Source organism: Ranitomeya imitator, chromosome 1, assembly GCF_032444005.1.
Source record: "Ranitomeya imitator isolate aRanImi1 chromosome 1, aRanImi1.pri, whole genome shotgun sequence".
Lineage (NCBI taxonomy): Eukaryota > Metazoa > Chordata > Amphibia > Anura > Dendrobatidae > Ranitomeya > Ranitomeya imitator.
The window spans coordinates 131869832-131897211 of NC_091282.1; the positions used below are offsets into that span (position 1 = coordinate 131869832).

Consider the following 27380-nt stretch of genomic DNA (forward strand, 5'->3'; position numbering starts at 1 on the left):
ACCGCTAATTTATATTCAAACGTTTTGTATAATATCATTTTATCAATTATATCCTTTAGGGAAGGGATAACCGGGCTTTTCCAATGGAATGCAATAAAACATTTTGCGACCAATAAATGGATTAGTATTCGTCTATCGGTAGAGTCAATCTGATCTGAATCCAATGAAAGTAAAGCCAATTGGGGGGAAATGATAAAGTTATTTATTTTAAAATTTTGCCAATTAGGAATGAAACCTTTCTCCAAAGGGGTTTTCTTTTAGGGCAAAGCCAGTAGATGTGAAATAAATTGCCGTGTTGGCCACATCCCCTCCAACATGTTGAGGGTGTTTCAGCGTTTATCAATGCCAGTCTAGATGCGGTATAATAACATTTTGTAAAAATTTTAAAATCTGATTCTTGTAAATCTAATGAAATTGTTGAAGAGTAAGTAATGTCTAGGGCTCTTTCCCAATCTTCCCTTTCTATCGTTATTTGGAGAATAGACTCCCACCTTAAAATATTGGGAGTTTTGGAAAATTCACCGTCATTGTTGAACCAGTTATATACAATATATATATATATATATATATCTGGTTCAACAATGACGGTGAATTTTCCAAAACTCCCAATATGTTGAGGTGGCAATCTATTCTCTCTCTCTATATATATATATATATATATATATATATATATATATATACTATATAAAGCTGAATGTGTGTATGTAATAATAATAATAATCTTTATATAGCGCCAACATATTCCGCAGCGCTTTACAGTTTAACATGTGTGTCCGGGATTGGCATCTGCACCGTCGCAGCTACAGCCACAAAATTTTGCACAGTCACACATCTGGACCCCGAGAGCGTCATAGGCTACGTTGTGAGGCGAAATTTTAACCCCGCGCGTTCCAATTCACCAAACAATTTTGCCCCTATCTACATAATGGGGAAAAAAGTGAAAGGAAAAGTGTTGGAAGCGTCGTAGCTACAGCAACAAAATTTTGCACAGTCACACGTCTGGACCCTGAGAGCGTCATAGGCTACATTGTGAGGCGAAATTTTAACCCCGCGCTTTCCAATTCACCAAACAATTTTGCCCCTATCTACATAATGGGGAAAAAAGTGAAAGGAAAAGTGTTGGAGGCGTCGCAGCTACAGCCACAAAATTTTGCACAGTCACACGTCTGGACCCTGAGAGCATCATAGGCTACGTTGTGAGGTGAAATTTTAACTCCGCGCTTTCCAATTCACCAAACTATTTTTCCCCTATCTACACAATGGGGAAAAGGGAAAGGAAAAGTGTTGGAGGCAAATTGACAGCTGCCAGATGTGAACAAGGGGGACTTAAAGAATGAGAGCGATGGCGCAAAAGAGTATATACCGATCAGTTGCTAAGGTGGGGCCCCGACATGGGATACTCACCACACATGGGGATATGAACACACACACAAAATGCGCCACACACTACCACGTGCTTGAACACATATACCACCCTCAGCACACATTTTACCACACATACACCAACCTCGCCACATAAAAGTCGAAACACAAAAGTCACCGCTCAAAACTCGCCACGCGCAAAACTCGCCACATGCAAAAACTAGGCTCACGCAAAACTCGCCACAAGTGCAAAACTCACCTCATGGAAAACTCGCCACACGCAAAACTTGCACACGCAGAAAAATTGCCACATGCACAAAATTTGCAACACATGCAAAAGTTGCCTCACATAAAACTTGCACATACTCAAAAGGCACCAGACATAAAACTCACCACGCGCAAAACTCGCCATGCGCAAAACTTGCTGCACACAACTTGCTACACTAACCTGTCACATGCAACTCGACACACAAAAAGTTGCTACACGCATGTTGCCACACAAAACTCATCTCACAAAAGTCGCTACATGCATGTCGCCACACACAACTCAACACACACAACTTGACAAACGAAACTCGCCCTAAAACACACACAAGTCTGGTATTAGCCTTCAAAAATAAAAATCTGATTAATAAGCAGACAAACTACAAGAGCAACAAATGTACCATATAGGAAATACAGCAGCTGTCAGTCACATGACCTGTCTATTATGTGTATGTGTGAGCTAATATATACTGCCAGGGGGAGGGCTTCCTGTTGGCTGGGGATTTATCAGGCTGCCAATTTATCTTACAAATACTGAGGTAAAAATACTGAGCAAATAACGTGTTAACGAGGTCTAATACAGGAGATCACACAGGTATATACTATATACAGGGGAGATGACACACAGATATATACTATATACAGGAGAGATGACACACAGGTATATACTATATAGAGGAGGAGATGACATACAGGTACATACTATATACAGGAGGAGATGACATACAGGTATATACTATATACAGGAGGAGATGACACACAGGTATATACTATATACAGGAGCAGATTATCTACAGGTATATACTATATACAGGAGGAGATGACATACAGGTATATGCTATATATAGAAAATGACATACAGGTATATACTATATACAGGAGGAGATGACACACAGATATATACTATATACAGGGGAGATGACACACCTATATATACTATATACAGGGGAGATGACACACAGGTATATACTATATACAGGAGGAGATGACATACAGGTATATACTATATATAGAAGGAGATGACATACAGGTATATACTATATATAGAAGGAGATGACATACAGGTATATACTATATAGGAGGAGATGACATACAGGTATATACTATATACAGGGGAGATGACACACAGCAGGTATATACTATATACAGGGGAGATGACATACAGGTATATACTATATACTGGAGATGACATACAGGTGTATACTATATATAAGGGAGATGACAAACATGTATATACTGAGGTGAAAATGAGAGGTGTGAGGTGAAAATGAAAAGGTGTGAGTGCAAAATGAGAGGAGTAAGGGAAAATAGTGTAGTGATCGGAAAATGACAGATGTGAGGTCGAAATGACAAGTGTTAGGGGGGAATGAGAGGAGTGAGGGAGAAAATGAGAGGTGTGAGGGAGAAAATGAGAGATGTGAGGGGGAAAATTAAAGATGTGATTGGGAAAATGAGAGGCGTGATGGGAAAATAAGAGAAGTGACGTGCTATAACTAACCACAGATATTTACTATGCCCAGGCAACGCCGGGCTCTTCAGCTAGTCTAATATATAAAGCTGAATGTGTGTGTGTGTGTGTATGTATGTATGTATGTATGTCCGGGATTGGCATCTGCACCGTCGCAGCTACAGCCACAAAATTTTGCACAGTTACATGTCTGGACCCCGAGAGCGTCATAGGCTATGTTGTGAGGCGAAATTTTAACCCCGCGCGTTCCAATTCACTAAACAATTTTGCCCCTATCTACATAATGGGGAAAAAGTGAAAGGAAAAGTGTTGGGAGGCAAATTGACAGCTGCCAGATGTGAACAAGGGGGACTTAAAGAGTGAAAGCGATGGCGCCAAAGAGTATATACCGTACAGTTGCTAAGGTGGGGCCCCGACATGGGATACTCACTACACACGGGGATATGAACACACACACAAAAGGCGCCACAAACTACCACGTGCTTGAACACATATACCACCCTCAGCACACATTTCACCACACATACACCAACCTCGCCACATAAAAGTCGAAACACAAGTCGCCGCTCAAAACTCGCCACGCGCAAAACTCGCCACGCGCAAAACTCGCCACGCGCAAAACTCGCCACGCGCAAAACTCACCACATGCAAAACTAGGCTCACGCAAAACTCGCCACACGTGCAAAGCTCACCTCATGGAAAGCTCGCCACACGCAAAACTTGCACACGCGGAAAAATTGCCACATGCACAAAAGTTTCAACACATGCAAAAGTTGCCTCACACAAAACTTGCACATACTAAAAACATAAAACTCGCCACGTGCAAAACTTGCTGCACACAACTTGCTACACTAACCTGTCACATGCAACTCGACACACAAAAAGTTGCTACATGCATGTCGCCATACAAAACTCATGTCACAAAAGTTGGTACATGCATGTCGCAACACGCAACTCAACACACACAACTTGACACATGAAACTCGCCCTAAAACACACACAAGTCTGGTATTATCCTTCAAAACTAAAAATCTGATTAATAAGCAGACAAACTACAAGAGCAACAAATGTACCATATAGGAAATACGGCAGCTGTCAGTCACATGACCTGTCTATTATGTGTATGTGTGAGCTAATATATACTGCCAATTTAGCTTACAAATACTGAGGTAAAAATACTGATATACAGGAGGAGATTACACACAGGTATATACTATATACAGGAGAGATGACACAGGTATATACAGGAGGAGATGACACACAGGTATATACTATATACAGGAGCAGAGGACACAGGTATATACTATATACAGGAGGAGATGAGACACGTATATACTATATACCTGTGTGTGATCTCCTCCTGTATATAGTATATACCTGTATGTCATCTCCTCCTGTATATGCTATATACAGGAGGAGATGACACACAGGTATATACTATATACAGGAGGAGATGACATACAGGTATATACTATATACAGGAGGACATGACACACAGGTATATACTATATACAGGAGGAGATGACAACCTGGTATATACTTTATACAGGGGAGATGACATAGAGGTACATACTATATACAGGGGCGATGACACGCAGGTATATACTATATACAGTGGAGATGACACAGGTATATACTATATACAGTGGAGATGACACACAGGTATATACTATATACAGGAGATGACATACATTTATATACTATATACAGGAGCAGATGATACACAGGTATATACTATATACAGGAGATGACTTACAGGTACATACTATATACAGGAGGAGATGACACACATATATACTATATACAGGAGGAGAGGACACAGGTATATACTATATAAAAGAGGAGATGACATACAGCAGGTATATACTATATACAGGGGAGATGACATACAGGTATATACTATATACAGGAGATGACATACATGTATATACTATATATAGGAGGAGATGACATACAGGTATATACAGAAGAGATGACATACAGGTATATAATATAGGAGATGACACATGGGTATATACAATATATAGTAACGAAAAAGAAAATCCAGCTCACCATAGTAACAGTTCAACTCGGAGCACGGAAACGCTGTGTCAAGGCGTGGGGAATCCAAAAAGCAAAAAAAGAATATCCAGCTCAACGAGACAGTGAAAAGTAAAAACTTGGTACTTTATTCACTTCATGTAGAAGCAGAGGATAAAAACATCAGCACAATAAGGATAAGAACACTATCTATCTACGCGTTTCAGGTGGCAAAGCACCCTTAATCATGATATCATGATTAAGGGTGCTTTGCCACCTGAAACGCGTAGATAGATAGTGTTCTTATCCTTATTGTGCTGATGTTTTTATCCTCTGCTTCTACATGAACATAGTAACATAGTAACATAGTTAGTAAGGCCGAAAAAAGACATTTGTCCATCCAGTTCAGCCTATATTCCATCATAATAAATACCCAGATCTACGTCCTTCTACAGAACCTAATAATTGTATGATACAATATTGTTCTGCTCCAGGAAGACATCCAGGCCTCTCTTGAACCCCTCGACTGAGTTCGCCATCACCACCTCCTCAGGCAAGCAATTCCAGATTCTCACTGCCCTAACAGTAAAGAATCCTCTTCTATGTTGGTGGAAGAACCTTCTCTCCTCCAGACGCAAAGAATGCCCCCTTGTGCCCGTCACCTTCCTTGGTATAAACAGATCCTCAGCGAGATATTTGTATTGTCCCCTTATATACTTATACATGGTTATTAGATCGCCCCTCAGTCGTCTTTTTTCTAGACTAAATAATCCTAATTTCGCTAATCTATCTGGGTATTGTAGTTCTCTCATCCCCTTTATTAATTTTGTTGCCCTCCTTTGTACTCTCTCTAGTTCCATTATATCCTTCCTGAGCACCGGTGCCCAAAACTGGACACAGTACTCCATGTGCGGTCTAACTAGGGATTTGTACAGAGGCAGTATAATGCTCTCATCATGTGTATCCAGACCTCTTTTAATGCACCCCATGATCCTGTTTGCCTTGGCAGCTGCTGCCTGGCACTGGCTGCTCCAGGTAAGTTTATCATTAACTAGGATCCCCAAGTCCTTCTCCCTGTCAGATTTACCCAGTGGTTTCCCGTTCAGTGTGTAATGGTGATATTGATTCCCTCTTCCCATGTGTATAACCTTACATTTATCATTGTTAAACCTCATCTGCCACCTTTCAGCCCAAGTTTCCAACTTATCCAGATCCATCTGTAGCAGAATACTATCTTCTCTTGTATTAACTGCTTTACATAGTTTTGTATCATCTGCAAATATCGATATTTTACTGTGTAAACCTTCTACCAGATCATTAATGAATATGTTGAAGAGAACAGGTCCCAATACTGACCCCTGCGGTACCCCACTGGTCACAGCGACCCAGTTAGAGACTATACCATTTATAACCACCCTCTGCTTTCTATCACTAAGCCAGTTACTAACCCATTTACACACATTTTCCCCCAGACCAAGCATTCTCATTTTGTGTACCAACCTCTTGTGCGGCACGGTATCAAACGCTTTGGAAAAATCGAGATATACCACGTCCAATGACTCACCGTGGTCCAGCCTATAGCTTACCTCTTCATAAAAACTGATTAGATTGGTTTGACAGGAGCGATTTCTCATAAACCCATGCTGATATGGAGTTAAACAGTTATTCTCATTGAGATAATCCAGAATAACATCCCTCAGAAACCCTTCAAATATTTTACCAACAATAGAGGTTAGACTTACTGGCCTATAATTTCCAGGTTCACTTTTAGAGCCCTTTTTGAATATTGGCACCACATTTGCTATGCGCCAGTCCTGCGGAACAGACCCTGTCGCTATAGAGTCACTAAAAATAAGAAATAATGGTTTATCTATTACATTACTTAGTTCTCTTAGTACTCGTGGGTGTATGCCATCCGGACCCGGAGATTTATCTATTTTAATCTTATTTAGCCGGTTTCGCACCTCTTCTTGGGTTAGATTAGTGACCCTTAATATAGGGTTTTCATTGTTTCTTGGGATTTCACCTAGCATTTCATTTTCCACCGTGAATACCGTGGAGAAGAAGGTGTTTAATATGTTAGCTTTTTCCTCGTCATCTACAACCATTCTTTCCTCACTATTTTTTAAGGGGCCTACATTTTCAGTTTTTATTCTTTTACTATTGATATAGTTGAAGAACAGTTTGGGATTAGTTTTACTCTCCTTAGCAATGTGCTTCTCTGTTTCCTTTTTGGCAGCTTTAATTAGTTTTTTTAGATAAAGTATTTTTCTCCCTATAGTTTTTTAGAGCTTCAATGGTGCCATCCTGCTTTAGTAGTGCAAATGCTTTCTTTTTACTGTTAATTGCCTGTCTTACTTCTTTGTTTAGCCACATTGGTTTTTTCCTATTTCTAGTCCTTTTATTCCCACAAGGTATAAACCGCTTACACTGCCTATTTAGGATGTTCTTAAACATTTCCCATTTATTATCTGTATTCTTATTTCTGAGGATATTGTCCCAGTCTACCAGATGAAGGGCATCTCTAAGCTGTTCAAACTTTGCCTTCCTAAAGTTCAATGTTTTTGTGACTCCCTGACAAGTCCCCCTAGTGAAAGACAGGTGAAACTGCACAATATTGTGGTCGCTATTTCCTAAATGCCCGACCACCTGCAGATTTGTTATTCTGTCAGGTCTATTAGATAGTATTAGGTCTAAAAGTGCTGCTCCTCTGGTTGGATTCTGCACCAATTGTGAAAGATAATTTTTCTTGGTTATTAGCAGAAACCTGTTGCCTTTATGGGTTTCACAGGTTTCTGTTTCCCAGTTAATATCCGGGTAGTTAAAGTCCCCCATAACCAGGACCTCATTATGGGTTGCAGCTTCATCTATCTGCTTTAGAAGTAGACTTTCCATGCTTTCTGTTATATTTGGGGGTTTGTAACAGACCCCAATGAGAATTTTGTTACCATTTTTCCCTCCATGAATTTCAACCCATATGGACTCGACATCCTCATTCCCTTCGCTAATATCCTCCCTTAAAGTGGACTTTAGACAAGACTTTACATAGAGACAAACCCCTCCTCCTCTCCGATTTTTACGATCCTTTCTAAACAGACTGTAACCCTGTAAGTTAACTGCCCAGTCATAGCTTTCATCTAACCATGTCTCGGTTATTCCCACTATGTCAAAGTTACCTGTAGATATTTCTGCTTCTAGTTCTTCCATCTTGTTTGTCAGGCTTCTGGCGTTTGCGAGCATGCAGTTTAGAGGATTTTGTTTTGTTCCAATCTCCTCACTGTGGATTGTTTTAGAAATGTTCTTACCTCCCTTCAGAGTATGTTTTCCTGGGTCGTCTTTGTTCGAGTCTAATGTTTTTCTTCCCGTCCCCTCTTCTTCTAGTTTAACGCCCTCCTGATGAGTGTAGCGAGTCTTCTGGCGAATGTGTGTTTCCCAGGTTTGTTGAGGTGTAGTCCGTCTCTGGCGAGGAGTCCATCATACCAATAATTCACACCGTGGTCCAGGAATCCAAATCCTTGTTGTCTGCACCATCGTCTTAGCCAGTTGTTTGCATCAAGGATCCTGTTCCATCTCCTGGTGCCATGCCCGTCTACTGGAAGGATAGAAGAAAAAACTACCTGTGCATCCAGTTCCTTTACTTTCTTCCCCAACTCTTCAAAGTCCTTGCAGATGGTCGGTAGGTCCTTCCTTGCCGTGTCATTGGTGCCAACATGTATCAGAAGAAATGGGTGGACGTCCTTGGAGCTGAAGAGCTTTGGTATCCTATCGGTCACATCCTTGATCATCGCACCTGGAAGGCAGCATACTTCTCTTGCAGTTATGTCCGGTCTGCAGATGGCTGCTTCTGTGCCTCTCAGTAGTGAGTCTCCCACCACCACCACTCTTCGTTGCTTCTTGGCTGTACTTTTTGCTGTCACTTGTTGCTGTGTGCCCTTTTCTTTTTTGCTTGCTGGTATTGCTTCATTCTTAGGTGTGCCATCTTCATCCTCTACAAAGATTTGATATCGGTTCTTCAGTTGTGTGGTTGGTGATTTCTCCATGGTCTTCTTGCTTCTTTTGGTCACATGCTTCCACTCATCTGCTTTTGGAGGTTCTCTGACACTTTTTTCACCTTCTGTGACCAGTAGAGATGCTTCTGTTCTGTCTAGAAAGTCTTCATTCTCTTTGATGAGTTTCAAAGTTGCTATTCTTTCTTCCAGACCCCGCACCTTTTCTTCTAAAAGGGCCACTAGTCTACACTTCTGACAGGTGAAATTGGATTCTTCTTCTGGTCGATCTGTGAACATGTAGCACATGCTGCAGCTCACCATGTAGGTTGTCACATCTGCCATGTTGCTCCTAGATCCTGCTGACTTGCTGTGTGTTTTCCTTCTTGTGTAATCTACTCAGCCAAGCTCTCTTGCAATAATGTCCTACAGGCAAAAATTCTTAGGGAGACTTCGCTTCTCCCAGAAGGCACCTGGAATATGCAAATTAGCCTCCTGAAGCTTGAATCCCTGGTTTGGTGATGCTTTCGAAGCAGCTGGTCCCGGCTGTACCCAACGATCTTCTAGCTTAGGGAGACTTCGCTTCTCCCAGAAGGCACCTGGAATATGCAAATTAGCCTCCTGAAGCTTGAATCCCTGGTTTGGTGATGCTTTCGAAGCAGCTGGTCCCGGCTGTACCCAACGATCTTCTAGCTTAGGGAGACTTCGCTTCTCCCAGAAGGCACCTGGAATATGCAAATTAGCCTCCTGAAGCTTGAATCCCTGGTTTGGTGATGCTTTCGAAGCAGCTGGTCCCGGCTGTACCCAACGATCTTCTAGCTTAGGGAGACTTCGCTTCTCCCAGAAGGCACCTGGAATATGCAAATTAGCCTCCTGAAGCTTGAATCCCTGGTTTGGTGATGCTTTCGAAGCAGCTGGTCCCGGCTGTACCCAACGATCTTCTAGCTTAGGGAGACTTCGCTTCTCCCAGAAGGCACCTGGAATATGCAAATTAGCCTCCTGAAGCTTGAATCCCTGGTTTGAAGCTTGAATCCCTGAAGTGAATAAAGTACCAAGTTTTTACTTTTCACTGTCTCGTTGAGCTGGATATTCTTTTTTTGCTTTTTGTATATACAATATACAGGAGGAGATGACATTCAGCAGGTATATACTATTTACAGGGGAGATGACGTACAGGTATATACTATATACAAGAGAAGACATACAGGTGTATACTATATATAAGGGAGATGACAAACATGTATATACTGAGGTGAAAATGAGGGGTGTGAGGTGAAAATGAAAGGTGTGAGTGCAAAATGAGAGGAGTGAGGGAAAATAATGGAGTGATTGGAAAATGACAGATGTGAGGTCGAAATGACAAGTGTTAGGGGGTATGAGAGGAGTGAGGGGGAAAATGAGAGGTGTAAGGGAGAAAATGAGAGCCATGATGGGAAAATAAGAGACGTGAGGTGCTATAACTAACCACAGATATTTACTATGCCCCGGCAACGCCGGGCTCTTCAGCTAGTATATATATATATATATATATATATATTTAAAACTCCAGAAAATTTAGTGTTTAATATTTCCTAACAGGTTTATGGAGGGTTCTGTGAAGGATGTTTTTTTTAAAGAGAAAGTTATTTACGGTACTTGGTCTTTAAGAATCAAATATTTAAAAAAAGCAGAAGAGGGCGAATTAAACTTAAGTTTAATATAACTAAAAGGGAAACAAATTTTATCATCACATATATACTGTCATTTTTTAATTCCTAATTCTGCCCATAAATGATCTAGGGTTTTATTGGATAAAGAGAATATGAAATCGAGGGATACTTTTTTTTATTAATTCAGATCTGGTAGAACCTTTTTGGGGTTTTGAAAATTTTTTCCAGGTTCCTATTGTAGCTAGGATAAGTCACGTGACCACTATTTTGTCACGTGAGTAAGTCAATAATGAGAAACCACCATTAAAGGCAATTTCTAGATCAAGCCAAGAGGGTGAATAAGATAAAGGCCACTAATGAATACTCTGTATTATTAAATTACCGTAGTATGATAATATGCAGAAATGTTCCGTGATTTTTTTTTCTCATCTGGAGAGATTTGTACAGATTTTATGACTTTTTTTTTTTTACAGATTTTATATTCATCACCCTTTTAGGGTGCACAGTGAATGCAGGTCATGTCTTCATATCAGATTTATGGTCTGTAGAAATGTTTTACTTAAAAAAAAAAAAAAAAAAAGTTGTCCGTCTGTGATTTTTTGCGAAACTGTCCAAAAATGATAAAAAATAAAGTTGGCAATCCTGCATAGCATTGGGATTTACTAGTCCTATAATGTGAATCTCCTGCTGAGAAAAACAGTGATTTTATCAAAACTACAGATATTGAAGATATTAATGGAAGAAAGTATTTACCGTATTATGCTCCACTTAAAGAAAAAACTTCTAGTGACTGATCAGTACTTGGAATTTAAGGTGCAATTGTGCCGAGTTTTAGCTGAGATTTTTCGATGTTTGCCGCATTTTTTTTAAATGTCAGACAACACATTGCATTTTTACTGCAAATTTGGAAGATCACTGCAAAAAAAAAAAAATAAGCAAAGTAGTAGCATACTCCAAAAGTACTTATCACAGTGTTGGTGACGTGGCGCTCCCCTATCATGAGAGAACAGATTATTCATCTTTGAGGATGTGGTTCCCGTATGTACATCTATTTTGATTTTATGTCACTCATGCTTATTGCTAATTTACTTAATAGTGTTGAGCCCTACACAGCTTTGAAAAATTGTGTTCTTATATGGGTAAAATTGCAAGTGTAATAAACATCTGTGCAATTTAATTCTTATTACATATACTCTGTCAAAATTGAAGTGATTTTTATATACCGTTTGCCAAAAAATAGCAGCCATGGGATCTTATGAGCAGCTGCTTAGCATTTGGAAAAGGAAAATGATGGAGGTTCACAAAGCAGGAGAAGGCTATAAGAAGATAGCAAAGCGTTTTCGGGTTGTCTTTTCTTCTGTTCAAAATGTACGTACCGTATATACTCTAGTATAAGCCGACCCGAGTATAAGCCGACCCCCCTAATTTTGCCACAAAAAACTGGGAAAACTTATTGACTCGAGTATAAGCCTAGGGTGGAAATGCAGCAGCTACCGGTGAATTTCAATAATAAAAATAGATCATTATTTCCCCATAGCTGTGCCATATAGTGCTCTGCGCCGTTCATTATTGCCCTATAGCTCTGCCCCATATAGTGCTCTGCGCCGTTCATTATTGCCCTATAGCTATGCCCCATATAGTGCTCTGCACCGTTCATTATTGCCCTCTAGCTCTGCCCCATATAGTGCTCTGCACCGTTCATTGTTGCCCTATAGCTCTGCCCCATATAGTGCTCTGCACCATTCATTATTGCCCTATAGCTCTGCCCCATATAGTGCTCTTGCACCGTTCATATTGCCCCATAGAAAGCTCTGCCATTGTCGCTGCTGCTGCTGCAGTAAAAAAAAAAAACAAAACACATACTCACCTCTCTTGCTTGCAGCTCCCGGCGTCTCGTTCCGGCGTCCGGTCCCGGCGTCTCTCTGCTCTGACTGATCAGGCAGAGGGCGCCGCGCACACTATATGCGTCATCGCGCCCGCTGACCTGAACAGTCAGATCGCAGAGACGCCGGGAAGATGGAGCGGCGCCGGGAAGATGGAGCGGCGCCCGGCGGCTGGAACGCGGACAGGTGAATATTACATACTTACCTGGTCCTGGCATCCGGCTCCTTCTCCCGGACAGCTGTCTTCGGTGCCGCAGCTTCTTCCTCTATCAGCGGTCACCGTTACCGCTGATTAGAGAAATGAGTAGGCGGCTCCACCCCTATGGGAGGTGGAGCCGCTTATTCATTTCTCTAATGAGCGGTCCCACGTGACCGCTGATAGAGGAAGAACTGCAGCACCGAAGACCGTGGGACGGCAGGGGGAGCGCCAGGATCGCTGGAAGCAGGTAAGTATGCCTCAGCACCCTCACCCCCTCACCCGCCGACCCTGCCACCCACCTTGACTCGAGTATAAGCCGAGAGGGGCACTTTCAGCCCAAAAATTTGGGCTGAAAATCTCGGCTTATACTCGAGTATATACGGTAATTAAGAAATGGCATTTAACAGGAACAGTGGAGGTCAAGAAAAGGTCTGGAAGACCAAGGAAAATTTCAGTGAGAGCTGCTAGTAGGATTGTTAGAGTGGCAAATCAGAACCCCTGCTTGACTGCAACATACCTTCAGAAAGAATTAGCAGACTCTGGAATTGTGGTGCATTGTTCTACTATTCAGAGAGGTACAAATATGGCTTTCATGGATCGCATGATCAAAGCTATGTGTGGAGAAAAAGGGCACAGATGTAACGGACACCATGACATACTTACCCCCTGAGACTGTATTAGTGTCCGTGGACATGCTGGGAAAGCCGGGAACTTCTGCTATAATGTGGGAAGCTGCTGTGAGCATGCCTGCAGGTGAACTGGACCTGTGGCACGTGACCACCATGGGAGTGGTTTGGAGACGGGGCTAGGTCCTCAACTCCCAGGGATGATGACAGGAGCCCAGAGAAGTGTCAGGCGAGCCGAGGTCAAACCAGAGAACAGCGCGGTAGCCAAGAGGACAGACAGAGATACGAGGTATCAGAGGGACTAGCAAGCAGACAGTCCGGGGACAAAGCAGATATCAAAACCAGGAGTATCACGAGAAGTACCGAATCAGGAGACAAATGCAAAACGGGGAACAGACCAGGTCATACACAAGCACGCAAACAGATACAAGCAAATACACACAGGTATTCACAGGGTCAGCTGCTCAGCCAAGGATGAATGTATAACTGACAATGGGCACAGCACAGGGGCGGGTAAATGTACCCCTCCCCCAACCAAAGAACAGCCACATGGTGTTAACACTAGAAGCACTGCCAAAGAACTTCTGATCAAACCATTACAACAGAATTTCAGGAAAAGAACATCTTGCCAACCATTAAGCATGGGGGTGGAGCAATCATGCCTTGGGATTGTGTTGCAGCCAGTGGCACAGGGAACATTTCAATGATAGAGGGAAGAAATGAATAAATGAAATGTCAACAGATTCTTGATGCAAATATAGCACCATCTGTAAAAAAGCTAAAGTTGCAAAGAGGATGGCTTCTACAAATGGGTAATGATCCTAAACACACAATAAACTACCACAAAAGGTGCAGAATGAAGTTTAACAATGGCCTTCGCAGTCCCCTGATCTAAACATCAGTGACAATCTGTGGCTCAACCTCAAAATAGCAGTGTAAGCAAGACAATCCAGAAATCTCACAAAACTGGAAGAATTTTCCAGGGACGAATGGATGAAAATCCTTCAAACAAGAATTGAAAGACTTTTCTGGCTACAAAAAAATGTTTACAAGCTGTGATACCTTCAAAAGGGGGTGCTACTAAGTACTAACCATGTAGGGTGCCCAAACTTTTGCATCAACTTTTTTTTTTCCTTTGTAATTTTTAAAGGAAATGTATCATCTATCATCTTTAACTTTAGCCCTTTTGAAGATCATTTCATTGTCAACTGTTCACAATAATAGTAATAAGTAATAGTAATATTTTGACCAGCTGTGCCCAAATTGCATAATAATTTTGAATTTCAATGAGCCGTAAGTAGAAGGCCAGTGTGGAGTAGACAAAGTGGTAGTAGCATAATTTTATATTAGTATTATATTTAGGCCTACCTTCCATTCTGTATATTTTGGTACATTTTATATACCCTACTTGTTTTCTTTCAGTCCAGAAATCCAGAATATTTTAGAATCCAGCACCTACTGAAATAATTCCAGATCAAAGGGATTTTTATAGTTGTGTTAACCTGAGGCCATTATATTCCAGTCTATTACTCCATAAAAAGTTATTATTTTCTTTGAGTAAGAGGTCAGGTTCATTTCCTTGTAATAATGCACAGTACCGTTAGTCATCTTGCACAGGTCATAGTCCATAGACCATTACAGCATTTCTCTATTGCCACCTTAAATATGGGTCGATAACCCTATTTTCACAGCCATTTTCAATGATCAATGTAACAAGATTATTTGGATGCATATTATTTTTCAGCATTCGTTCGATATTTGATCCCGTAGGTTTTCTGCGGATTTGTATGTTATCACTAAGGATGTATTGTTATTGTAAGTTCCGAAAATGCAAACCTGAAATTCCCGCTGTTGAGGGGTAGTTCTGCATAAGCTACAAAGTCTTTTTGATTCATTTCTTTAATCTTTTACTGTGGTTGGGTCTGATTTACTTAGTGGAAACTTTCCACTGGGAATACTTTGTATTCTTCTTCTTCTGGAAGTGCATCTTGATTCTATATTAACAATTAACTGTATAATCTACAAATCAGTGCATAATATTCTAGAAATAGCAGAACATACACTGTTACATTACATTTGGGATTTCATCAGAATAATGTGTAGAGAGCGTATTATGGAACTGGATCAGAGGGAGCGTGCCAGCCACTTGGATAGTATGATACATATTAAAGCAAAATGAATTCAGAGGTTTGTGCTAAAATTGTCATATTAATCCCAGAGTTATTGATGTCACGCTATTTAAATTAATGTAGAAATGTGGCAGGAGAGGTAGTTTTAGTGTAGTACTTCCTATACAGTTCCGGCTAGTCCGGCAAACCACTGGTGCAACTAATATTAGGTTTCAGGTGTCGTATCATTCCTCCTCATGATGTGGGTGCTATGGCATCTGAAATCCAGAGATGCATGGGTGGACATCGAATGGTGCAACCTTTTCAGCCGCACACTTCCCAACGGACCCCCTAACCACCTCCAAAGCAGTAAGCAACTTCTGGCACTGACTCAATGAGGGCCCATATACTGTTTTTGCACTGGGACCCTCGTCTATGTCCGCCACTGTGTAGATGCTATACCCAACCCTAGTATGGAAGTCACACCATTTGTCCTTTGTTTTATACTCTGTATGTCCCTAAGGCTGGAGCCTCTTTTCTTGTACTGTTTTTTTCCTTCTAGATTTGCTGCAGATTTATATTTGCAGCAGGTTGATTCTTTCAGCTTTTTGCTGCAGAACTCGCCCATTTTAATGAAAGGGAAAGGCACATCACAAAAACATGTATTTTATGCTGCGTTTTCCTGCAAACACATCCATATTTGCAGCAGATTTCTCTGTTGTCAGTTTAGAGCTGGGTGCGTTATGGATACAAATGAAAGGGAATTCCGACCACCTCTGCCCTAATGGAGTGCGTGTAAGGGCCCCGTTCTTGAGATAGCTGTGGACCTCATTGGTGAGACCCACATCTATTATGCATTTTATTGCTGGCCTGTACAAGATAGGAGTACCCCAGTTCTCAAAGGTTGGAGGATTCGGACTGATTAGTGACTTGTGGACTGTTTCAGGCTCCCAGACCCAATGGCAGAGTATACTTAGCGTGAACTCGCGCCCTTCAAACTACACCCGCTTTTGATCCATGTATTCAAATATCCGTCATTGGATTTACAGCAAAGTGACATAAATTTGTTGTGACACCATTTTCATCAAAAGAGCATTGAAGCCATCCCACAACAAGGCGTACCCAATCAGGATGGTCCCTAACTCTAGTAACTCGTCTCGCTTTGTGTCAGCGAAATAGACAGTGGGCAGAACATTACCCGGACCTGACTGTGTTTAACACCTGCCGGCAGAAAGCTAGAGAGACAAATTGTATAACGCAAAGGTGAGTGACCCCTGTCCAAAACGAATCTAGTATAAGAAACTAAAGCAAAACAAGAACCATAGGTGAGCATAGTAACCGTGCAATGTGTAGGTGCACGTTCACATTGCAGCCATTAACAGACAGAACCTATAGTACTTAGTTTCAACACAAGAATGTGAATGATAAAGTAAATCACACATGTATTTTTTTTTATACCAGATTGTAGCCCTCAATAAAACAAAGGAACGGATGCGTCCTTATCACATCAGCCACGAGGATGAAGACCCCGATATCAAGAAAATAAAGAAGGTAACTCAAGCCACAAAAAATATACTATCTGTCAAGTAAAAGCGCTAATGAATGTAAGAAATTGTCTCAATGGTTGGAATACCATTAAACCAATTTTTAGGATCTTTCCCAGTGATAGTAAATCTCAGAAAACTGGTATCCAGTAACCGGAATCCATTAAAAACTTGTTTCTACAATGTATGTGATTAAATAATGCAGATATCCACCCCACATATCATGCGAACCGTTGTACACTACGCGTTTCGGATTACTCCATCATGGTTAGCCCATTAGTAGGGCTAACGGCACCCATCTCCATACACCTTACATAATGGTTAGAATTAAGTTCTTTGTTTTTAGGTTCAGCTACCCAGAATGATGCAGCGGGTGCACTAACTACTGTGCTTGTGAACGGGTTAATAACTCCAACCTTCCTGACCTTCTAATGACCACTCCTCAGATAAGTTATAAAAAAGAAATTAGTTTGGCCTAACCACGATTTTTTTTTCCCTCCGTTGATTCACGGTTATGATTGCAATGCACACTGCATGATGGCAGACATAAGGCCGCCTTTTTTTCTGCTCTTATCAATTGCATTCATTGTTGTCTTATTTAAATACCATTAGAACAGACTGATCAAAACTTGAGTGGAAATTCTGTATTCACCACTTGTTTATTCCTAGAAATAAACTTTCAACACCATCTGTTTTTTTTTTTTAAGTACCAACAGTATGTGCTGATTTAATATCTTAATATATCTTATTAGCAGGTAGAACTCCATTTTTCTGAAGTGAAGCTTCAATTTACCTACCTACATGTACTTAGATAATAAAAATCTGATCTGCCCGTCTTTAGCCAGCGCTATGGGGTTGTACTGTGCACTGCTTTCTTAGGCTCATTGCAGCGGTATGCTCCTGATCACCCAATGGTGGTGGCTGAATACATAAATTGTGTTACAGCACTATTCCAGAGTGTTTATTTTCCTAGCACTGGAGTGGTATTTCTAATCTAAGGTCCCTGAGCGTAATCTTACACTTTCTTGCCACCATCTTCACCTTTTATTGGCGCTGCTCTGGTGCCGCCGTGCCATCTTGGGTCCAGAAGTGAGAGTAATGGTCACAATGTCTCAATGCAAGGCTATGAGAGCCAGAGCGAGACTCAAAGATTTGCATTAAAAAGTGTCCTTTGGCTCACCCAGTAAACACTGGGTGATCTGGCTGCTCATACTACTGGAGCGGCGGCGATAGAAGGTGAAGACGACATCTGGTAAGTTTAAGTCTAGGGTCAGAGACCTTACATTAGAAACACCACTCCAGCGCTGCAATAAAAAAAACAAAATACTGGAGTGATGCTCTGGAGACTTACTCTTCATAATGCTTAGACTTGTTGCTAATCTATAAAACTGGCACAGAGCCTCGAGCCACACATCATGGACCAGCGAGCCACATGTGACTCCCGAGCCACAGGTTGGAGACCCCTGATTTAGAGTATGCTTGTCATAACACAGTTTTGGCAAAGTATATCTGCAAAACACCCATAACCAATTACTAAGCCCTCTTAAAAATATGACCTCCTGCAAACAGAGTGTAATGGTGGGACTTCCTGGTTAGGCTACCTTCACACGACTGTAGTTTTGGTCTCGAGTGCTGTTCATGGAGAAAAAATGACCTTACAATAGTAAGAACATTGTTATTCATTTGGGATGTTCAGGTTACACTATTTTTTTTACCCTGACCAAATCTCTGTGTGAATAATATTGCAGGACTTACTGTTCTCTTCCTCATTTTGGATGAGACTTGTGAATGCAAGTTCATTGGTCTGCAAAATATAATTGTATCCGATATGGATTAACCATGCAGCATTAGATTTTGATATGTTGCCCTTGTTAACATGGGAAGTGTTAGATGTGCCCAGCCATGCAGAATGACTGCAGATATTTGTGCCAAACCTGGATAGTCCTTTTAAGTTTTCCACTTCTCTTGATCATAGGGCAGCTGCCTTCAACATTAACAAAGCTAACATACACTTGTGCCCAACAGTGGTTCTTTTTTGATCCTTAATGTATTAGAAGGTAGTGTGCCATTATAAAGTCAATGTGTCCCAACGTCTTAAGGATTTCTCTCTTAGCCCCCACACCAACTTAATGATATTTGGGCTTGGGGTAAGCAACCATTCCAGCAGCTAAATCCACCTTCTCAGGTGCCTAGTGAGCAGTCCAGTCCTTGTTGTAGACATTCGGTGTCTCCTGGAAGATAAGCCTCAGCTGTAAGCCCCTCTGTATAGTAAGCTTCACCCTAGGGTGTGAGGCTGTGTTACATACCACACAACAAAGGTTGTCTCACCCCTAAGTGACCTACAGTTAGGTCCATATAAGTTTGGACAGAGACAACATTTTTCTAATTTTGGTTATAGACATTACTACAATGAATTTTAAACAAAACAATTCAGATGCAGTTGAAGTTCAGACTTTCAGCTTTCATTTGAGGGTATCCACATTAAAATTGGATGAAGGGTTTAGGAGTTTCAGCTCCTTAACATGTGCCACCCTGTTTTTAAAGGGACCAAAAGTAATTGGACGATTGACTCCAAAGCTATTTCGTGGACAGGTGTGGGCAATCCCTTCGTTATGTCATTCTCAATTAAGCAGATAAAAGGCCTGGAGTTGATTTGAGGTGTGGTGATGGATTTTGGAAGGTTTTGCTGTGAAGTAAACATGCAGTCAAAGGAGCTCTCCATTCAGGTGAAACAAGCCATCCTTAAGCTGCGAAAACAGAAAAAACCCATCCGAGAAATTGCTACAATATTAGGAGTGGCAAAATCTACAGTTTGGTACATCCTGAGAAAGAAAGAAAGAAAGCACTGGTGAACTCATCAATGCAAAAAGACCTGTGCGCCCACGGAAGACAACAGTGGTGGATGATCGCAGAATAATCTCCATGGTGAAGAGAAACCCCTTCACAACAGCCAACCAAGTGAACAACACTCTCCAGGAGGTCGGCGCATCAATATCCAAATCTACCATAAAGAGAAGACTGCATGAAAGTAAATACAGAGGGTTCACTGCACGGTGCAATCCGCTCATAAGCATCAAGAATAAAAAGGCTAGACTGGACTTTGCTAAAAAACATCTAAAAAAGCCAGCACAGTTCTGGAAGAACATTCTTTGGACAGATGAAACCAAGATCAACCTCTACCAGAATGATGGAAAGAGAAAAGTATGGTGAAGGCGTGGTACAGCTCATGATCCAAAGCATACCACATCATCTGTAAAACACGGCGGAGGCAGTGTGATGGCTTGGGCATGCATGGCTGCCAGTGGCTCTGGGTCACTAGTGTTTATTGATGATGTGACACAGGACAGAAGCAGCCGAATGAATTCTGATGTATTCAGAGACATATTGTGTGCTCAGATCCAGTCAAATGCAGCCAAACTGATTGGTCGTCATTTCATACTACAGATAGACAGTGACCCAAAACATAAAGCCAAAGCAACCCAGGAGTGTCGTCATTTCATACTACAGATAGACAATGACCCAAAACATAAAGCCAAAGCAACCCAGGAGTTTATTAAAGAAAAGAAGTGGAATATTCTTGAATGGCCAAGTCAGTCACCTGATCTGAACCCAATTGAGCATGCATTTCACTTGTTAAACACCATACTTCAGACAGAAAGGCCCAACCAAACAGCAACTGAAAACCACCACAGTGAAGGCCTGGCAGAGCATCAAAAAGGAGGAAACACAGCGTCTGGTGTTGTCCATGAGTTCAAGACTTCAGGCAGTCACTGCCAACAAAAGGTTGTCAACCAAGTACTAAAAATGAGCATTTTATTTAACATTATTGAATCTGTCCAATTACTTTTGGTCCCTTTAAAAACAGGGTGGCACATGTTAAGGAGCTGAAACTCCTAAACCCTTCATCCAATTTTAATGTGGATACCCTCAAATGAAAGCTGAAAGTCTGAACTTCAACTGCATCTGAATTATTTTGTTTAAAATTCATTGTGGTAATGTCTAAAACTAAAATTAGAAAAAGGTTGTCTCTGTCCAAATATATATGGACCTAACTGTAAATCAGTGCCCTATAAGGCAAGCTTCTCGAAAAATTACAAGTCTAAATATTTGTGCATACTTATCTTTGGAGTTTGTATTTCTGTTTATCCAGGTTCAAAGTTTCATGCGTGGCTGGCTTTGTAGAAGAAAATGGAAAACAATTGTGCAAGACTATATATGTTCTCCCCATGCGGAAAGTATGAGGAAGCGGAATCAAATTGTATTTAACATGGTGGAAGCTGAGGCAGAATATGTCCATCAGCTTTATGTCCTTGTGAACTGTTTTCTCCGACCCTTGAGGATGGCTGCAAGCTCCAAGAAACCACCCATTAGTCATGATGACGTCAGCAGCATATTCCTTAACAGGTAACATTTCATCAGTTTATGGTCAATCTATTACTCTGTGACATGATAAATAAGATGTCTAAAGCTCAAATGGAAAGTGTCATAAAAATTATCTATTGTTTAAATGCTGGTCTTGTGTTTAAATGTATTTTTTGGGGGGAGGAGGGGAATTTATTTTCCATATTGCAATTTATATTGAAAATAAAAATGAGAACTCTTGTAATTTTCATTGGGCACTTGGGCTGGTTTGTACACTTCATGTTGTTTCAAGAAACAATACATGTACATAGCCACAATGAACACTCTGACTCTATCTTTTGTATTGAAGTATCTAGTGAGCCTGTGCAAAGGTCATTGTGAAGAGCGGGAGCACAGGACATTTGTGACATCACCTATTGTGATTGGTGAGTCTGGTGTTGTCAGCTCTGTTTAGGGAGTGTTACCTGTCATTGTAATCCTGCTGCTGATAAGAAAACTTTTGTAAACTCTTCCTAAAAGAACAGGCTGTAGAAGTCTAAAATATCCCCAGTGATGAAGGAAAAAAATTGTGATATAATTTTTTTTTTTTTTAATATAAAATACATGAGATTCAAAGCCTGATTTAAATGATAGGCCATTTTTTTACATTCCCTTAAATATATTAACCCTTTCTTATGGTTCCAGAATTACAACACATAAAATGAAAACATTTGCACTGATACAGTAAGTAAAATTTGAAAGAATTCATAGATTGCAGCAAATAAAATAAGAAACTTGTTTGGGCCAAGCCACACAAGGACTGGACATTAAATCAGTAAAATTCTGTACTGTAGCCTGATGAGTCAAAATGTTTAATTTTTGTACCATCTGATAGGACTTTGTGAGACACGAAAAAGGTGAGTGGCTAGTTTCTATGTACATTTGTGGTGCCCACCAGGAAGAATGGAGAAGGAGGTGTAATAGTGTGGTTGTGCTTTGATGGTGACACTGTTTTTGATTTATACCAAGTTTAAGTCACACTTGCCCACCATGGCTCCCACAGCATTCTGCAATGACATGCCATTCCATCTGGTTTGCACTTAGTGGGACCATCATTTGAGTTGCAGGTGAACAATGGCCCAAAACACCTCCAGGCAATGTAAGGGCTATGTGACCAAGAAGAAACTGGATGGAGTGCTAAGTCTCATGGATTGTCCCAGGGAATTCAAAATGCAACAAAGTTATTAGTGAATTAATCATTCCTTATTCTGCTCTGGAGTATAAACAGACTTTAGGGCATAATAAACGTAAGATGTAAAAAAAACAACTCATGGCTTTGCTGTGCGCTGTCCAATCTTCAAAGTCTCTTCTCTCCACTGCTCTACACCATATCTATAGTCTTGTCATTATAGGCCGGGACTTCCAGCTGCCACTAGGTGTTGGGTGTCCTTGGGTATGATGATGGCATGATATTCCCCGTGACCTTACGATGTATAGTAACCTCAGAGGACGGACTGGTTGTGCAGGCAAGTCCCCACGTATGATTTCAGAGCAGACTTGATAATCCCACTGGGGTAAAGCACATACATTGCCGCACAGGTTGTACAGTATGAGCAGCACCACAGTGGCAAGCAATTTTTTTTTTAGCTGTTGTCCTTTTTTAAATGCAGTATATTATAACATATATGTTGGCATCTGGAGCGGACATTGCGAAAGAGGGCCCCTGTGCAAGAGCAATATCTGGGCCCTTTAGAGTCCTATATCTCATCATCATGAAAAATTCCATCTGCTTTGAAGGTGGAAATGGGCCTCCTTACCTCTTGGGCCTCTGTGCAAATGCATTGGTTACACCAATGATATGTCCTTCCGTGATGGGCACATGTTCAATTCCCAGAGAGCCTTTACATTTGGAAGTATTCATATTCAGCCCCTATATCAGTACATGTTTTATTCTATTCATCCTGGCTTAGAAAATGTTAAAGTACCATGGGTTTAAAACGAACATAAAGTAATGTTAGTTTAATTGACCATTTTCAGTTCTCAAATAAAAGGCATAATTTGATATGTGTAATTAACCTCTCCCAACATGTGCCCAATATACACGGCAGCTCCTGCAAATGACAGTATATGTACGGCGTGATGATCGCGTTCGCTTGCGCTGCCGTGAGCAAATGCGGATGTCAGCTTTATATGAGAGCTGATACACTGCAGCAACAACCATGATCGGTGCTAGCACCAATCGTGGGCATTTATCCTCTTTGATGCCTCTGTCAATAGTGACCGCAAAATCGAGGGGCATCGCAGAGGGAGGGAGCTCACTCCCTGCTCCCATCGGTACAATGCGATTGTGATCTCGTTGTGTCTATGGTCTCCATGGTGACCCCATTCCAAAAGATGGATGCGAGGTCACCCAGTTACGGTGGCTTGTCAGCTCATTCTTAGAGCAGAAGCTGACACTCCTCCTCCTTGTGTGAGAGACGCCAATCTAATGCCCTGCAATTCAGAAGCATTGCAGAGTACTAGATCAACAGTCAGGCAGTTGAAAATTGATGTCCCATCCTGGGACAATGTAAAAAAGTTATTAAAAAGTGTGTTTTTTATTTATTTTTACAATCACAAAATAAAGAACAAAAAAAAAATCTATTAATGAATTTATTTATGTAAAAACAATTAAAAAAGTAGTAGATATATTTTATATTGCCACGTCCAAAATGACCGATCCTATAAAACAGTCCCACTAGTTAACCCCTAAAGTAAACACCGTTAAAGCATAGTTTTTTGCCTCTTTTTTTTAACAGCATACCTCAAACAAAAAGTGCAATAAAACATGATCAAAAAGACAAATGTAAATAAAAATGGTACCGCTGAAAAGATCATCTTGTCTCGCAAAAAAACAAACTTCCATATAGCTCCCTCAGCAGAAAAATAAAAAAGTTATAGATCTTAGAATAAAGCAATGCAAAAATACTTTTTTCTCTATAAAAGTTTTTATTGTATAAAAGTACCAAAATATAAAAAAATAAATGTGGTGTCGCTGTAATCGTACTGACCCATAGAATAAAACTGCCTTATCAATTTTACCACACGTGTAACTGCCTAAATCCCCCCCAATGGTTTTTGTTCATTCTGCTTACCAAAAATCTGAACAGATAAAACAATGTCATGTGTCTGAAAATAAAAACGTCAACTTTTCCCGCATAAAACAAGCCATAACATGACTGTCAGCTGAAATAAAAAGTCTTTTAGTGTGTGAGAGCAGCAAAACAGAAAAGCTCTATATAAATCTGGTATCCCTGTAATTGCAATGGCCTGAAAATTAACCCCTTTACCCCCAAGGGTGGTTTGCATGTTAATGACCAGGCCAATTTTTACAATTCTGACCACTGTCCATTTATGAGGTTATAACTCTGGAACGCTTCAACGGATCCTGGTGATTCTGACATTTTTTTCTCATGACATATTGTACTTCATGATAGTGGTAAAATTTATTTGATATTTGTGAAAAAAAAATGGAAATTTGGCAAAAATTTCGCAGTTTTCCAACTTTGAATTTTCATGCCCTTAAATCACACAAAATACGTAAATAAGTAACATTTCCCATATGTCTACTTTACGTCAGCACAATTTTGGAACCAAATATTTTTAGGGAGTTATAAGGTTTAAAAGTTGACCAGCAATTTCTCGTTTTTACAACACCATTTTTTTTTGGGGAACACCACATTTGAAATCACTTTGAGGGGTCTATATGATAGCAAATAACCAAAAGTGACACCATTCTAAAAACTCCAACCCTCAAGTTGCTCAAAACCACATTCAAGAAGTTTATTAACCCTTCAGGTGCTTCACAAGGATTTTTGGAATGTTTAAAACAAAATTAACACTTAACTTTTTTTCACTAAAAATTTACTTCAGATCCAGTTTGTTTTATTTTACCATGGGTAATAGGATAAATTAGATCCCAAAAGTTGTTGTACAATTTGTCCTGAGTACGCAGATACCCCATATGTGGGGGTAAAGCACTATTTGGGCGCATGGCAGAGCTCGGAAGGGAAGGAGCGCCGTTTGACTTTTCAATGCAAAATTTGCTGGAATTGAGATCGGACGCCATGTCGTGTTTGGAGAGCCCCTGATGTGCCTAAACAGTGGAAACCCCCCACAGGTGACACCATTTTGGAAAGTAGACCCCCTGAGGAACTTATCTAGATGTGTGATGAGCACTTTGAATTTCACAGAAGTTTATAATGTAGGGCCGTAAAAATAAAAATTGTTTTTTTTCACAAAAATGATTTTTTAGCCCCCAATTTTGTATTTTCCCAAGGGTGACAGGAGAAATTGGACCCCAAAAGTTGTCCAATTTTTTGAATGCAGATTTTGATTGAATGGTCTGCGGGCGTCATGTTGCGTTTGCAGAGCCACTGATGTGCCTAAACAGTAGAAACCCCCCACGTGACCCCATTTTCGAAACTAGACCCCCCCCAAGGAACTTATCTAGATGTGTTGTGAAAGCTTTGAACCCCCAAGTGTTTCACTAAAGTTTATGGGGGCTTGGTTTTTGTGAGACAAGATGACATTTTCAGCGGTACCACATTTTTTTTATATCTGTTTTTTTTTTTATTGCGTGTTATTCCACTTTTTGTCTGGCGGTATGATGATAAAGCATTGTTCTCGGAAAAGGCACATCTATTAGATGCTCAATTCTGGCGCTTTGCATGGCTCTTCCCACTTACCCTATATTGGTGGCAAGTGGGGTTAATATTTGTGGAGTTGATGTCACCTTTGTATTGTCGGGTGACCACAAGCCCACGGCTTAGTAATGGAGAGGGGTCTATAATACACCTATCCATTACTAATCCTATAGTTGTGTGGTAAATAAATACACAGCCAGAATAGTCTTTTATTTGAAATAAAACAAAACACGCCTTTACTTTATTTTGAAAATAACAAACACCGTTATACCTGCCTAACGCTGAATTCCACTGAATCTTCTGTAATAAAACACTTACCTATCCTGCACAGGACATACAACAGTACAAGCTGGGAGCAAAGAGGGAGGTACGGGTTAACCCTCACATACAGAGGTGAGGAGGTATCAGAGTTCATGGTGGAGGCAGCAGCAAAAGCTGTTTCTAGGGTTTCTGGCACCTGGGCAAGAATTCAGTTTGCCCCCCCCCCCCCCCACTACCAAGGACATATGCGATTTGCATTAGTCATGTACCCAGGAGTTCCTCTCCCAAATGCTCCCAATGTTCAGTGAAAAAATGAGAGAAGCAGGAAGAGAAGCTCGTTGCCACAGGACCAGACGTATGGAAGTCGCACATGAGTGAAGTGACCATGTGACGACTACTGGAACCTGCAGAGCTGCATCCTGACATTGGAGGCTTCTGAATTCTCACAACTAATGCACTGCACACTTTTAGGATTCTCCCTTGCCGGTGGAGTCATGTCAGCATAAGCATGCGATTTGTATACTTCTGGCCACATTCCGACTAGATGTGGCCGGCCTCACTCAGTTAATTTTCATTGAGTGAGGCCACACATGTCTAGTCAGCACGTGACCGCATGTATGTAAATCGCCAGCACGAGAGAATCCTGACAGCATGCAGGAAGCACTGTCAGAATTCAAAAGTCTGCAGTCACAAAGAATGATTGCAGACTCGTCACAAACCTTTAATGCTCCTAACATAAATAAAACATGAGAATTAGTTAGAATCACAAATAACATTTACATTCAGGTACCTTATAGATGATGTCATCTTTGGGGTAGTTCTCCTTCTTTTCTTCATCTTGTCCAGACCCAATGATGAGTTTTCTCATCCACAGCTCATCTTTGCAGACATCCATCTTTTCCGCTCTTTTGCAGAAAATCTCCACATGATGCCCTTAAAGATAGAAGTGTCATTATAATGCTCCTGAATAAAAAAATTGCCCCTC

At 40.8% G+C, this 27380-nt stretch overlaps 1 protein-coding gene across 4 annotated transcripts in view; it reads left to right on the forward strand.

Annotated features, from left to right (window-relative positions):
• The window catches only part of RASGRF2 (Ras protein specific guanine nucleotide releasing factor 2), a 400547-nt gene that overhangs the window by 168103 nt on the left and 205064 nt on the right, over positions 1 to 27380 (forward strand). For all 4 annotated transcript variants that reach the window (XM_069751051.1, XM_069751070.1, XM_069751043.1 and 1 more), the window contains exons 4-5: positions 17026 to 17115; positions 21259 to 21512. In XM_069751051.1, coding sequence (XP_069607152.1) covers positions 17026 to 17115; positions 21259 to 21512 — 344 coding nt within the window. The remainder of the gene's footprint in view (positions 1 to 17025; positions 17116 to 21258; positions 21513 to 27380) is intronic.